Raw genomic sequence first — 13,853 nt, 5'->3', positions numbered from 1 at the left:
TCAGACCTTAATATCCCTGACTGATTTCTAAATCAGTTCTTAGTTCTTTAACCGGCATTACTATTTGACAATGAGTTTAAAACTTTTTATATATGCCTCAAAAAGTGATTCAGACTACAAATCAGTTCTTTCTTGAAGAAAGAAACTTTGGTGCAAAGGAACTTTACGTTTGCTGAAAAGAAAAAGACAGAGCGGGGCATTCTGTTTAGCACAAAATCATCACACAAGATGACAAAATCTCAGAAAAAGTAGGTAACAGTTTCAAAGAAAAAGAAAATATCTGAAGGCCAAACTGTAGTAGTGGTAGTGAAGGTTTGTTTTAATGTCCTGTTTCTTCTGTCAGCGAGTGGAGATACATACTGCAGTACCCTATATCCAGCAAATATCTAAGGCCTAAGGAACGGGTTTGCCGAAGATGGCGTCTGTATGTGCATTGTGCTTGTGTGTGTGCTTTTGTGGCCACACAAAGCGTAGGGTTGGAAACGCTGTTGCTACAGTAACTATTTAATACATTCAGTATGCATGCTGTGCTTATTAGTCTCCCCCCCTCCCTCACACAAACACACACATTTACAAGTGTAGGTGGTTTAGTACAACTTTCTGACAGATAAATACCTGTTTTCTGTTAAATGGACCTTGTTGTGGGATGGAACAATGGGACGTGGGTGTGTGTTAAGAGTGAGAAAGTTGCAAGGACATTTAGATGTTTTATCTCGAGTGGCTGTTCAGTGAATTTTAATTTCACCTCATTTGCACCACTTAACAACCTGTTTTTTGCTGTCAGTGTTTATTTGTGGATATTACAGTGCAGACATTTGCTGTAACTACACAACAGCACACACCAACTCCATGTGTGTGACAGCTTGGACAGATTTCAAAATGAACAGAGTCCAACTGTTTCTTGTGTTTTTCTCTAGTTTCTGTTTGCTGCACTTTTGTCTCTGTACAGTCAAGTTTCTTTGACCAAGGGTAAAATTCATGTTTCTCTTGCACTCTAACTGTAACTTCTGCCTCATGCTCAGTCTGAATGACACAGAATAAAGAAAATAAATAGACATTAGAAGCCTTATTATCATTAATCTATCATACCACCTGTTGTTTTTACACGATTTTAAGTATTTCTCTGTTGTTATCTTGGTTTGGCTAACTACAGGCTGACCTCCAGGTTGCTAGTTTCCTTTTCAGCTGACATTTGTATTGATATTTGAGAGTGTAAAAATTTTGTATTGTATTGTGAAACATCTTATAGTTGAAACATTACAAAACAACTTCAAATATACCTTTAGCATTTCTGTACTTCAGTGTCCTGTCATTTATTGGCTATTTATACATGGCACAGTCATATGTGTGACAAGCTAATATTTACCAATTTATTCATCTAGTTCCTATAACTAAAGTAAAAGGAATATGAGAGGGTTTTTAAGGAGCTGATACTGTACAAACAACTGTTGTCCCTGAAGTTGAAAAGCAAAAATAAAGAAACAAAGAGAAGTTGAAGCTGAAGTAAAGACTGACTGTAAGCATGTATTCAGTAACTCATGCCCTGTCTGTGACTTTGTGCGTATTGCAGAGAGCTGACAGCAGAGGACCAGATTGCTCTGTTAAAGTCAAGTGCCATTGAGATCATCATGCTGCGTTCCAACCAGTCATTCAGTCTGGAGGACATGTCCTGGAGCTGTGGAGGACCTGACTTCAAATACTGTATCAATGACGTTACAAAGGGTTGGTTGCATCTCCCCGTCACAGTAATGAGACAGAATTAGTGGCTCTTGTGTTTCTTGTGTACTACATAAACAAATACAGTATTATTCAGCATGTTTGGACTCTGGTACACGACTGCTCACTCACAGAAACTTTGCTTACTGATCCTCTTGATACACACTTCTCTTCTTCCTTGTTTACCAAGCGCACTGGAAGCTTCCATGAAGGCTGCAACATCCAGCACTTCACGGATGTGACTGTTCACACAAGTACACACTCTTAAGGAGTGAGAAGTGCTCATTGTTGCAGCTGATGACACAGCTGTGATGTTTTTTTCCCATCTTATATAACAGAGTCTTACAAGGATCGCCCACACACTTGCTTTTCTACGCACACTTGCACATTACTATGAGGCTGTGACTTCAGGTATTTTCATGGAAGCAATAAAGCAGCCGCAAGCGCACACTCAGTGCTTATTCACTCACACATGCAGGACAGGAAGTGTGTATACACTGTCCGCAGTGTATAAATACACAGAGAGAGCAAAGCTTCTTCTTTGGAGGCTGCTGCTGTATAAAGTGTGTTTTCATTCATATGTCAATAGGAAAGCACAATAAATGTTCCCCTACCCTGGTGCAGGAAGGTGTAACTGACTCTGTGTGTGTGTGTGTCGTCCTCTGTAGCGGGTCACACTCTGGAACTGTTGGAGCCACTGGTAAAGTTCCAGGTTGGTCTGAAGAAACTCAACCTGCACGAAGAGGAACACGTGCTGCTCATGGCCATCTGCCTGCTCTCCCCAGGTACCGTGTGTGTGTGTGTGTGTGTGTGTGTGAGCCACTTTTTAAAAGTGAGTTTGTTAGTAGGTTGACCGTCTACTAACAACAGCATTTCATCAAAGTATAAACAGTTTAGCACAGGGTTTGTGTTGGTGTTAATGTTGCTGTTCACCTAGATTAACCCAAACATTAGTGTGCGTTCTTGTCGCTGCCAGTAACTCATGAAAAAGCTTTTCCTGAAAGACAGAACATTCTGTTCAGCAGATTAAAGTATGAAGTTATAACACAGCGTCAGAAATAAATATTTGTAAGCTTTCAGTGACGAGTTGAAAACAGCCAACGAACATAATCACTGAAGGAGGCCATCAAATAGCAAGGCTACTTCAGAAGAAGGTGATGCAGACTTAATAACTATCTAAAATATTTCAAAAAATAAAATCGAACACTATCGTGTGTCATTGAGTCAGAGGGATGTCCATATTTCTCTGAATAGCCTTCTACTTCAAGGCTTGAGGAACATTATTCCATTGAAGCCTAAGCACCAAAGCTTATTAAATAAATGAGATGAATCGAGAGTCTTTTGAAAAACACTCTCCTTTTTAACCCTTTGAGCCAATTAGTGCCAATCTCAGTCCTAAATCTCTCACTGGAATAACACAAAGATGTTACAGGCTCTTAGTGATAGTATTTCTGATGCATACACAGGATACAGCAAAACTGAATTTGCTAGCTGCAAGTGCAGTGTGACTTTTCATGGTTTAGATAAACCAAAATGTAAACACATACAGGCAGAAAGTATCATCTCAAAATGTATTCATGGAGAAGAAAAACAATAGGAATGCTCACAGTCAGTATATATTCTGACAGTACTAAGGCTCTGAACATCCCATTAACTTGGTTCTAATATCCTTCAAACAGTGATGCTCTGTTCATTTGAAAGCAGACACTTGTAGTATTTAAAACCTGTGGAACAAACATGCACAATCTCAGTCAGTGTCAAAGGGAGAAACACCAAGCAGAAACAGGGTACAGGTTCAAAGGCTTCAAGCAGAACAGAACACTTTCTAAAATTAAGAACATGTTGGGAGCACAACAACCAAATGGCAAAGAAGAAGGTAGTTTTGATGAATCTATATTTTGTGCTGAAACTGTATATAAGTAAATACTGTTTACTGTGGATAGTCAGTATGAAAATAAAGTGCGTGTTGTCTGAGCTGTTTTCATTATTGACATTCAGTTGAGGAAACATCCTGTCTTAGATTATGTTTAACAGTGAACATGTGCATAGACCACAATTACAATTCACTAACTTTAAACATTTTGTTTGTGGCAACGGTTTGAAAAACAAAGCAACAAACTGCTCAGGCTGATGTTTTCTTTCTTTCTCTTTCCATCCATCCACGTTCTCACCTCAACCCGCTTTACACTCTGACTCTGCTTGTTTGTCTGCTTGCCTTCCTCCTTTGCTCCTTGACCTCTCTCATAACGGACATGTACGTGCACCCTACATTTCACCCTCTTCATTCTCTGATGGCAGATCGTCCGGGTGTGCAAGACCACGCCCGCATTGAGCAGCTCCAGGACCGTCTGTCAGAGGCACTGCAGGCCTACATTCGGGTCAACCACCCCGGTGGACGCCTCCTCTACGCCAAGATGATCCAGAAGCTGGCTGACCTGCGCAGCCTGAACGAGGAGCACTCCAAGCAGTACCGCTCGCTCTCTTTCCAGCCCGAGCACAGCATGCAGCTCACCCCGCTGGTGCTGGAAGTGTTTGGCAGTGAGGTGTCATAGCAGAGAAGGAGGCAAGCACATATACATGTACACCCTCATCACACACAGGATGAATAACCAACCCTTACCGCCTTTTCCCCAAGAAAACCCCAGCCTTGATACATCCCTGGACCTGTGGGAGAAAGATGGATTATCAGATAGGTAGACAGTAACCTCCACCTCTGCATCATTGGCCCATCCTCCTCCTCCTCCTCCTTCTCCTTTTCCTCTTCCTCTTGACCTCAAGGAGCAAGACTCAGATGCCTGGACCTCTGGAATTATCGATTCAAGACACCTTGATAGGCTGTGGATTTCTGCAGCGCTTGGATAGGGTTTGCAAACACAGTGCCGCATTACGTTTCATTGTGTCACACGGAGATATCCTGACTCATAGACATCTGGAACAGATGGACAACCCGATCCCCTCCACGGCCACAAACTCCAAATTTGCCTTTTTTCATCACCACCTGTCCCCAGACATCACTTCTAGATTCCTGCCTTTTTTTTTTTTACAGTGGAGACAGCTTGATGGATGTGACTGTCGCATCCTTTTTACCTTCATCCTCATAACATTGCTTCATGTTCACATCATCGTGATGACAGACAGGAAGAGATACACAGTTTTACATCTATTAACCCTGCTGGTACATTTATCTGTGAGGTGCAGATAAATTGCTAGTAATGTTACTACAGTAGTGTTAGATAGCTATAAACTATCGTTGATTTACAGTTTGTTAACAGCAAATACATCCAAATATATTACAAATCAATATAGCCAGCCATGGGCAAGCTTACAGTAATGGTAATACTTGGTTCACTGGTTTAAAAATACTGAAGATGAAAGTCTAGCAGATGTGTATTCCTACTAAGCTCTGTGTATCTGTGTAGGAGAGGTCTCATATGATCAGATGAAGTGAAGAAAGGAAGTTTACGTAGGAAAGTTTCAGTTTAACAGTGGTGGGAAGAAAGGTGAAATTTGGAGGAATGAGTAAAGGAGACTGGATAGATGGAGGGAGATGCTACGGTTGGAATTCCCTGCTTCACGAGACAAAAGGGAATTTCGCAAAGCAAGAATGTATGTATAATTCTATATAAATATAAATGATACGTATAAGCTGATATATATATATAAATATATATAAATATATTTAAGAGAGCAAAACATGGTTGCTTCCATGGAAGCAAATAGTTCTGAGTGTTGTATAATGTAGAGGATTTGAAGGCCCCTCCTCAGTTGAGTGTATATGTGTAATCTTTCACAAGACAAATGTATACACACACGAGAAAGCGCTGAGAAGTGTGTGAGGAGTCCTTCTATTTTTGTGGTGTGTGTACAGTATATGAGAATATTGATGGACCACAAGGGGGTTTGTGTACAGGCTCTGAGTGAGGGTTTAGTGCAGGGAAGCACTTCTCTTTTGGATTTTGTCGTTATTGGACCTGTGAAGTTTATAGACTGACATACGCCAACACAACATCATGTTTCGTGGATAATGATTATCCAAAAAAAATATTTGTTTGGCTGGTTAGATTGCTGCTAAGACAGTTAGAGCCAGATAGTTGGATAGAAACCAACTACCGGCTGTTGCCTCAGGGAAAAGTTTGTCTGATGTGTACTCGGTGTTTACGGTGTGTGTGGCGTAAGCTTACAATCATGAGACGGAGATTGTTTTTGAAGCTCTAGGCATCACTGTGATTTCTAATCATACTAGATAACAGCATAAGTAAGCTAAAAGTGAAACTTTTTAAAACAATGATTAGTATAAGATTTTCATTCCTAAGCTTCTATTCAAAAAAAAAAAAAATAGAAACTCCTCTGGTTTGCATATTCATACAATGCATTAGAGATCCTTAAAGTTAAAGCTGACATACCAAGTAAATGGCTACTTTTAAAAATACAAAGTCATCTGTGTTAAAACATCGCTTGATTAATATCAGCCTTAACTTTAGTTTGTTTTTTTCTTTTTTCAGGGCAAAGTGAATATTCTACAGATGGTAGCAATATACATTAGTTGAACAACGTGTAGCCTTTAGTGTGTTTGGAATGAAATCGTTCAGATGCTCTTAACAGAAAACATGGGAAAGAACTTTTTTATATTCTACACAAAATCAAGCCTCATACCGTTCTGTCATATTTATATCATTTCAACACCAGCCGCATAAGCGAGGTTTTAGGATGTTGCTTTTCAACATCACTACATATCATATCACTTTCTGTTGACACAGTGCATGCTCTGCCCTCATGCAGGCCTGGATCACCCCCTTGTGGACAAACTTTGTAAATACCACTTGCTAAGTCTGTACATAGTTAGAGATTAATGTAGGCAAAATACTAAGAGAATTCAAGTGTTGATGGCAAGATGCTCTGGAGATACAGCACTATATGCAATTAGGAGATGGACTCTTTTGTTATATTTAACTAGAATGTACAGAGGCGGCAATCCTGGTGAAGGTACTGAGTTGTTTCAGGGAGCACTGAAGAAAACTGCCGGATTTGTGTTCGACCAGTACGGCTTTTGGCAAGCTGATATTTTTGACTGAAAATGTTAGCATCCGATATTCGCAAATTCAAATTAGACCAATTTCGCCCCAACAAAATACTGATTCTAGGTTTTTCACAGACCAAGAAGGCAGCTTGGTCATGCCAAACTGGCCAATAAAGTCCCCAGTGAAGGGGCCAGTATCGGTCCAACCCTGTTTCGGATGATGGTCTCATTGAAATTAGTATTCGTCCAGTGATGGGACTCTGAAACTTAATGTGTTAAAACTGCAAAGGCTTCATGTAACTGAACATTCCCAGTGGTGGTTGTGTTGAGCATTCCAGCTGGCTGAGTCTCAATCGGGATCTACACACAAACCATCAGTGTGAACATCCTTAACTCTCCGGCAGCCTTTTAAAGGCGCCCAGCAACTCAGTATGCTGCCACAGGAGGTGTCCTCTCTGTCCGTTCCAAGCTTATGGATGTACGTCTTTTCTCTTTCTCTCTCTTTCTAAAGTCAATCGATAAGCTTTTGACAATTATACAGTATATCCATAGTATTTTCATTTTGGTGAAAATCTTTTATTTCCCCACCTCTTTTCTTTTGTTCTTTTCAAGATTGTCAATTTTAACGTGTCAGAATTTGCTGTCTAGCTAGTGCTTGGCTTTCTGCGCTGGGACGTCCTTTTAATGAAGCAGAGATGAGCAAAGTGGACTCCTGGAGCCTTTTCCAAGTGCAAATGATCAAGCTCCCCTTCCCTGGTGTCCTTGATTTCACCTGAGCGAATATGGAAGGGCCCTTTTTAATTAACGATGTGGCTTTACCTTCTTGTTTGGACAGGGAAGGGACACTGGCACTCATTCTCCATCCTTTTCCTAATGGAATAACGAAAGACTTGTCAGTGCAGCCATGTTACACCTGGATCTGTAACCTGATGGGAAGGAACACAGCGGAGCTGAGTCTCGGTTAATGGAAAGGCAGTCCTCGGCTCTGTAATAAGAAAAAGCTACATCTGCTTTTCCAGAAGCAGGACGTCAAACACAATCAAGCTATCATAAACTAACACTGCCTCAAATGACTGACACAGGATTTAGCCAATGGCAAACTGTCGTAGCAACAGCATGGGCGTGCCTCTTCATTCATCATCCAACCATCTAACCGCCTCTTCTTCTGCAATAGCCAATTACAGCAGGATTACTCTTCATAGCTTTAACTCGGCAGCCAGTCAGGCTCTGCTTTTGGGAAAACTGTGGTGCACCAAGGGCTGATGGGAGTCTGAGATTTCACCGGAACAGCTGCTGTGGAATTGGACGTGTGATGGCGTGCATTATAATGTAGACGTGGCTCCTTTGTCCTGTGTGACCCCCGAAAACCTTTGGATTGGACATCCAGAAGACTGTGTAAAATTTGTTTAGAAGATCATAGAAGATAAAGTTGTTTTTTGTCTTTTTTTTAAAAAATGAGAATCGCCACAGGCAGACGTAGTGACGTGCCGTACAGCCAGAGTGTGCAGTGACTGACGAGATGTCGCCTCCTAAACCCAAAGTGTGACATTACCTTTCTCACTACTCTGTCTCGCATCGCAGCTCTTAAAATTTTTAAAGAATAGTTGTTGAATGATATATATATATATATAAAAAAGTGGACTTTTTACATACAGCATCAACACCTGCATCATCTGTATGAAAGGGGATGCAGGACTGGGTGTTGGGGTGAGAGTCGGCTCAGTTTTTAAGGGTCCTGAGAGTGAAACATCACTGATGTAACTTTTTTTTTTTTTTTTTTACTCTGTGGATAATTTCTTCATTTCAACTATTAATGGTAAAGTTTGAGGTTGTACATGGAGCATGTTACACCTGCAGGACAGATCTGGCTGTCCATATTTACACTAACGCTTAACGTGTCGACTGTCGCTGATATTAGAAGCCATTAGCGCTCAAATGGACCCAAACAAAGCTGAGGTCTCTCCCCCCCCTCACCCCTCCTCCCCTCAACCCAGGTCAGCAGCTCCACCTCAGTAGCCTTACTTACAGAAACCTCACTCAGCTGGAAACATTAAACAGATACCTCAATCATTTACAGAATGACTTTTTACAATAGCTTTTAAGGGAACCAAACATAATTTCATACTGCACACATACACTCAACAGACACACTACAACTCTCTCCTCAATCTTTACAGTGTTTTTACAGCAAACATACAGTAAACCAGTTGCCAGTTGTTGTATGAAGAAGATTGTCCTGTATAATCCTGTTGCCAGTAGACCAGTCAGTAGACTCGTAGTCAGTGGATCCCAATGTTTCTAAATGTTAACTGTCTCTCTCTCTTTCTCTGCTTTACTCACTTGATCCTCATCTCTGCGTCATCCTGTATTTTCAGTCTTTGTTGTCTCTCTGTCTCTACAAACAGATGACGTGCCGCTAAGCTTTGGCGCCGCGTTTAACCGAACATACTACCTCTCCCTTCCGCACATATAAATATATATATATATATTTTATTTTTATTTTTTTCTTTTTGCAGCATGATTTTATTATAAAGCATCCGTTTTCATTTTAACACTAATTTAGAAGGGTTTTTGTGTATATGTACAGTGTATTCCTTTTTAACTCTTTTCTCTTTTCAAATGCTGGATGATTTTTACCTCAAATCTCAATATAAGCCTACAAATCTTCAAGTCAGTAAAATCAGAGGCCTCTTTAGTATCACTTCACCACTGCAGTGTGTAAATGCATTTTAAAAACTTTGCATGTGGGTAAGGCTACGTTCACATAACAGCTGAAAGTGCCCAGATTCTTTTTTTTTGTTTTATATATATATGAATGAAAAAAAAAGGTAATGTTGCTATATATTACAGATTTATATTTTGGCCATGGTGAAAACTGGAAGAACCATCCTGTAGAGTGTTAGAAGGTAAAAAAAAATAAATATCTCAAGAAAGCAAATCCCCAAATCTGTGTTAAAGCAGACTTTTAAAAAAGGATTAAAAGAGACACTTGGTTGAAAAGGTTTATTAATTAAAGGGAAATAGATGGTAAAAAAAAAAAAAAAAGAATCTGTTAGCTTGAGTTGTTCAGACAGGCAGATAGCTAGGTTAGAGATGACACCTGCTATGTGAATGTAGCTTAAAACCTCGGAGGTGATGAGGGGATGACGAGTCTGCTCATCAGTGCACACTTCAGAGGCAAACAGTGCACCCAGAGAATCTCAACTCCGCGGAACAGAAGGCAGGCTTAAACAACGCCTTTTAAAAACACTGCTACTAAACTAACAGGTGGTGTTGTCGTAAAATGCCACCTGACTTGGCCTCAAGACTTATTTGTTGTCTGATGGGACCTGCCTGTTGTTCTCTGGGCTTTTTTTGTTTTGTAGAGTTAAAAGTGCACAGTTTGAAAACGTCTCCATCAGACTTCTGCGAATGCTTTCAGCTTTACACAACTGTTCAGAGACTAGAGATGGAGGTCTTGGCATTGATTCATACTGACTCAGATAAAGGGAGTGGTAGTTTGACTTTGATAACTGCTCTGTTCCTAACATCTAAAATGTTAAAAAAGAAAAATAGTGGCTGTGGCCACACCCAATGCAGTGTTGTCCCTCAGTCAGCTTTGCTTATATATTGCAGGTTTCTTGTGTGTTTCTCTCTCTAGCTGTAAGCTTTCCTCAAAGGTCTGGTAAGGGTTTGCAACATTGGGATCCCATTTTAGATGTTCTAGATGCAAATAGTGCGTAATTGTTTTCTGGCCGAGTCTCACACACCCGCTCTAGCCCAGCCTCCGCGCTCTGCCTTCTTCTGACTCACCCTAACTCTGGTTCTGAATCCTTTATTTGCTGCTCTCACACAGCTTTCAGATAACCAGGCCTTTTTTTATATATATATATATATATATATATATATATATATATATATATATATATATATATATATATATATATATATATATATATATATATATATATAATTTTTTTTTTTCCTTGTGAATGACACACCAAGCCTTTAGTGATCACTCTTTGTATTATATAAACTAATGAATCACGTTTCAGCTCACAGCATGTGGAAGTAAAGGCTGCTCTGCTCTGCTCTCTTACCACCAGCTGCTGTTGATGGAAAGCTTTGGACATATGTGGAAATTCACAGATCGATTGAGTTTATTCAGTTTTAAGAATATTTGACAATTAATGAATTAATGATGCAATTGATTTATTCCCTCAAGATAGTGTTTGATTCATGGGCTTGTGGGAAAAAGATGAAATAATAATAGAACTTGAGTTTTCACCTGATCCCCAAAAAGTGAAACTGAAGTTGCTAATATTTTTTTTTTTTAAAAAGAAGCTTATTTGTTGATTAAATGCTGGCAATGAAAGTAGCTGTATCCTGCTAAATTAAATTTTAGGTGTTTTTTTTTTATTTTTTTTATTTTTGAGTTGATCTGAGTTTGGAGCGACCTCAGTTAAGGTCTGCGACTCTTACCTTACTGAATTAATGAACCTGAGGAGAGAAGGTAGATAGAAAGTCAGCTTTTCTACTGTCGTGACAGATGCACGGTTGTCATTCAAGATAAGATTGTGGTCTGTTGCTCTGATTGCATTTCTCTGCTACCTCTTTAAATGTGCGCTTGCTCATACACACATGCACTTAAACAGCTGCACTCACAGACAAACTCATACTGACTGACAGACACTGAACACTTCAAACACACTCAGACAGACACACACACACACGGCACACTTGTGTGCACTTCTTTCTCCCTCACCAGCAGTTTTTGCCAATGATGCACTTGTGTTTTTGTCTCTAAATGCTCTGCAAAACGTGTGATGTCGAAAAATGATTTGTCATCCTCTTTTTCTTCTTTTTTTTAAAAAACTCTAATCTCTGTAGTAAAACCTGGACTAGCCAGGTGTTTAGAAATAAATCGAAGATTAATTCATTCAGTACATACAGTAAGTTTCATGTCTTTAAAAAAGAAAAAAAAACACAACATAAATGCACATATTGCTCAGCTCAGTTGTACCTTGGTGTGCCTAGAACCCACAGCCTTATTTTGGGACAATATCAGGGGTTTTAAACAGGACGATCTGTCTTGGTATTACTGACGTTAAGACAGTTTCATTGAGTTTTAGTAGCTGTTTTTTTCCCTCTCTTCACATCCACACATTTGTTAGTTTCTTCAATTGTTCCATCAGTTTTCTGAGTCAGCAGTTGCGTGCTTGTGGGAGGTGCACGTGACTGTGATGTGCTCCGTCGTTTCTCTGCTGGTCGTTCTTTTGTTCCACTCAATACTCTGATATATTCCCCTCGGCTGCTTTTTCAGTGACGTTCGGTTCTTACAGAGCCTAAAAATTATTCAGTGTGTTACAAGTGGTGTCAAGTCTAAATCCTTGTGCTGATGCAATGGAGTCTAATGAAACTTCTTGATTTTATTTAATTTGGCTTAACTGAAGCTTGTTTTTTTTTTTTTTAGGAATGTCCAGCAGACTGTGACCTCCCATAACATGACTTATTCTCATCATTAGGAGAAAAAAAAAAAAAAAAGAAAGGTTCATAGTTGATCTCAGTAGAGTCCCAAGATAAGTACTTTTACCTTCACACATGCACACCACATTGCAGTGAAACTCACCAGACCTCAGTGCTTCTAGAAGAAACTTGTCTTTTCAACATTTATAGTTGCCATGGCATCGCTGTTGATGGCACCATCAATAGCCCTATACAAAAATAAATAGTGTTATACATACAGTACCTTAACCAATGTCTCTCTTTGTGGTTAAAAATCACCACCTGTTTTTTTTTTGTGTTGCTCTTTTCTTTTTGCTCTTCTTCTCTTTGAAGTTGATCCATTGTACTTTGATTACATGCATTGTATGTAGTAAAATACTGATAATGTTTTGGGGAAATCACAAATAAAACAGCTGTACATAACGATGCAAAACAACCCTCGGCTTCCTGTATTTTGTTTGCCGTGTTTGTAGACAATAAGTTTAAAGGTTTAGTTTGCCCAAATTATGAAACCACATTTTAAGTCTCAGTTGTACATAGTTTTATTTTTAAAAAAATGGTTTTGAGATATGTTATATAACATATAACATAATAGATATAAAAAGACATTTATATTGTGATGTTCACAGCACTAAAATACTTAACAATCCTCAGAAATAGCGTCTCTGTTCCTCCTAGGAATTCAGAGTCTGCTGTTTAAGCAGTTTATATAAAAGCTGCTCACAGTAAAATCTGTGGGTTATTCAGATTCATGGGGACAATTCTTGTGGGAAAGACACATTGTTCAGATATTTAAATGTTGTGTTTCTGTGCTGTGAGCACCACAAGTGAAATTCCCCCCACCTCAACTGTTTTTTCTAGCATTGTTAAAATGTCCAAAAGATGAAAAAGGGATTTTTTTTTTGTTTTTTGAAAATGCAAGAAGAAAAAGACACAAAACTTGATTCCTGCACAGCTGTGACAGAGGCACATGTATATTCAGTTTAGTTTGTTTTCAATATTCATCACAGAATCTGAGACTTCCTTTTTGTTTTTACCCGTACAGTTGATCATATTTACTCACAGAGAAGTGCATTTTAAACATGGTGCAAATACATACCTGTGGTCAGTAGAGGGCACTAACATGCTGTTGTAGTCATGAACAGCTGTTAGCCTTTTAGAATTGGTCCCTGTGTGCCTTAGTATGTATGCATGTATATAAAGCAGCTGTTTAATGTCAGACACTCAGAAAAAGACTTGGACCAGCAGATACTCTGGGTTGCACTTCATTACATCTTTTCACAAATTCAAGCTTTTTCATGTGAAATAATAAACTTTAACAATGTCAGGCCACTAAAAATCCATCACATTAAAGAACCTGAGAACAGAAACATTGCTCTTAGGTTGAACTGCTGATAACTGAAATCCAAATCATAACATTTATTTTTGGCGGAGTGACTGATACCACGATGATGTCAAGCTTTTAACAGTTCAGCTTTTTTTTTTCTTCTTCTTTGTGTTACTACAGACCCATCTGGGAATCTGGGAAGTCTTCCTCCACTAACTTTAGGTTAAACGTATTTCTGAGGAATTTTGTTTGAATCTAATAGAACAACCTCTCTGTTGAAACTTAAAATGCCACTGCCAATAAAGTTTC

The 13,853-nt window shown here is 39.2% G+C and overlaps 1 protein-coding gene across 2 annotated transcripts in view; it reads left to right on the top strand.

Annotated features, from left to right (window-relative positions):
- The window catches only part of LOC121189318 (vitamin D3 receptor A), a 72,750-nt gene extending 60,112 nt beyond the window's left edge, over positions 1-12,638 (top strand). Inside the window, exons 8-10 of one of the 2 annotated variants that reach the window (XM_041049309.1) lie at positions 1,571-1,722; positions 2,385-2,501; positions 12,186-12,638. In XM_041049309.1, the coding sequence (XP_040905243.1) occupies positions 1,571-1,722; positions 2,385-2,501; positions 12,186-12,205 (289 nt within the window). In that variant the 3' untranslated portion in view covers positions 12,206-12,638. Of the gene's footprint in view, positions 1-1,570; positions 1,723-2,384; positions 2,502-4,014; positions 9,784-12,185 lie in introns of those variants that run through there. The other variant, XM_041049296.1, reaches the window with a different exon arrangement.
- The last annotated feature ends 1,215 nt before the right edge of the window (positions 12,639-13,853 follow it).

The sequence above is a fragment of the Toxotes jaculatrix genome, chromosome 2, assembly GCF_017976425.1.
Source record: "Toxotes jaculatrix isolate fToxJac2 chromosome 2, fToxJac2.pri, whole genome shotgun sequence".
NCBI classification, from domain to species: domain Eukaryota; kingdom Metazoa; phylum Chordata; class Actinopteri; family Toxotidae; genus Toxotes; species Toxotes jaculatrix.
Note: the sequence above shows the minus strand (reverse complement) of the source record. Positions and strands in the feature narration are given on the sequence as shown.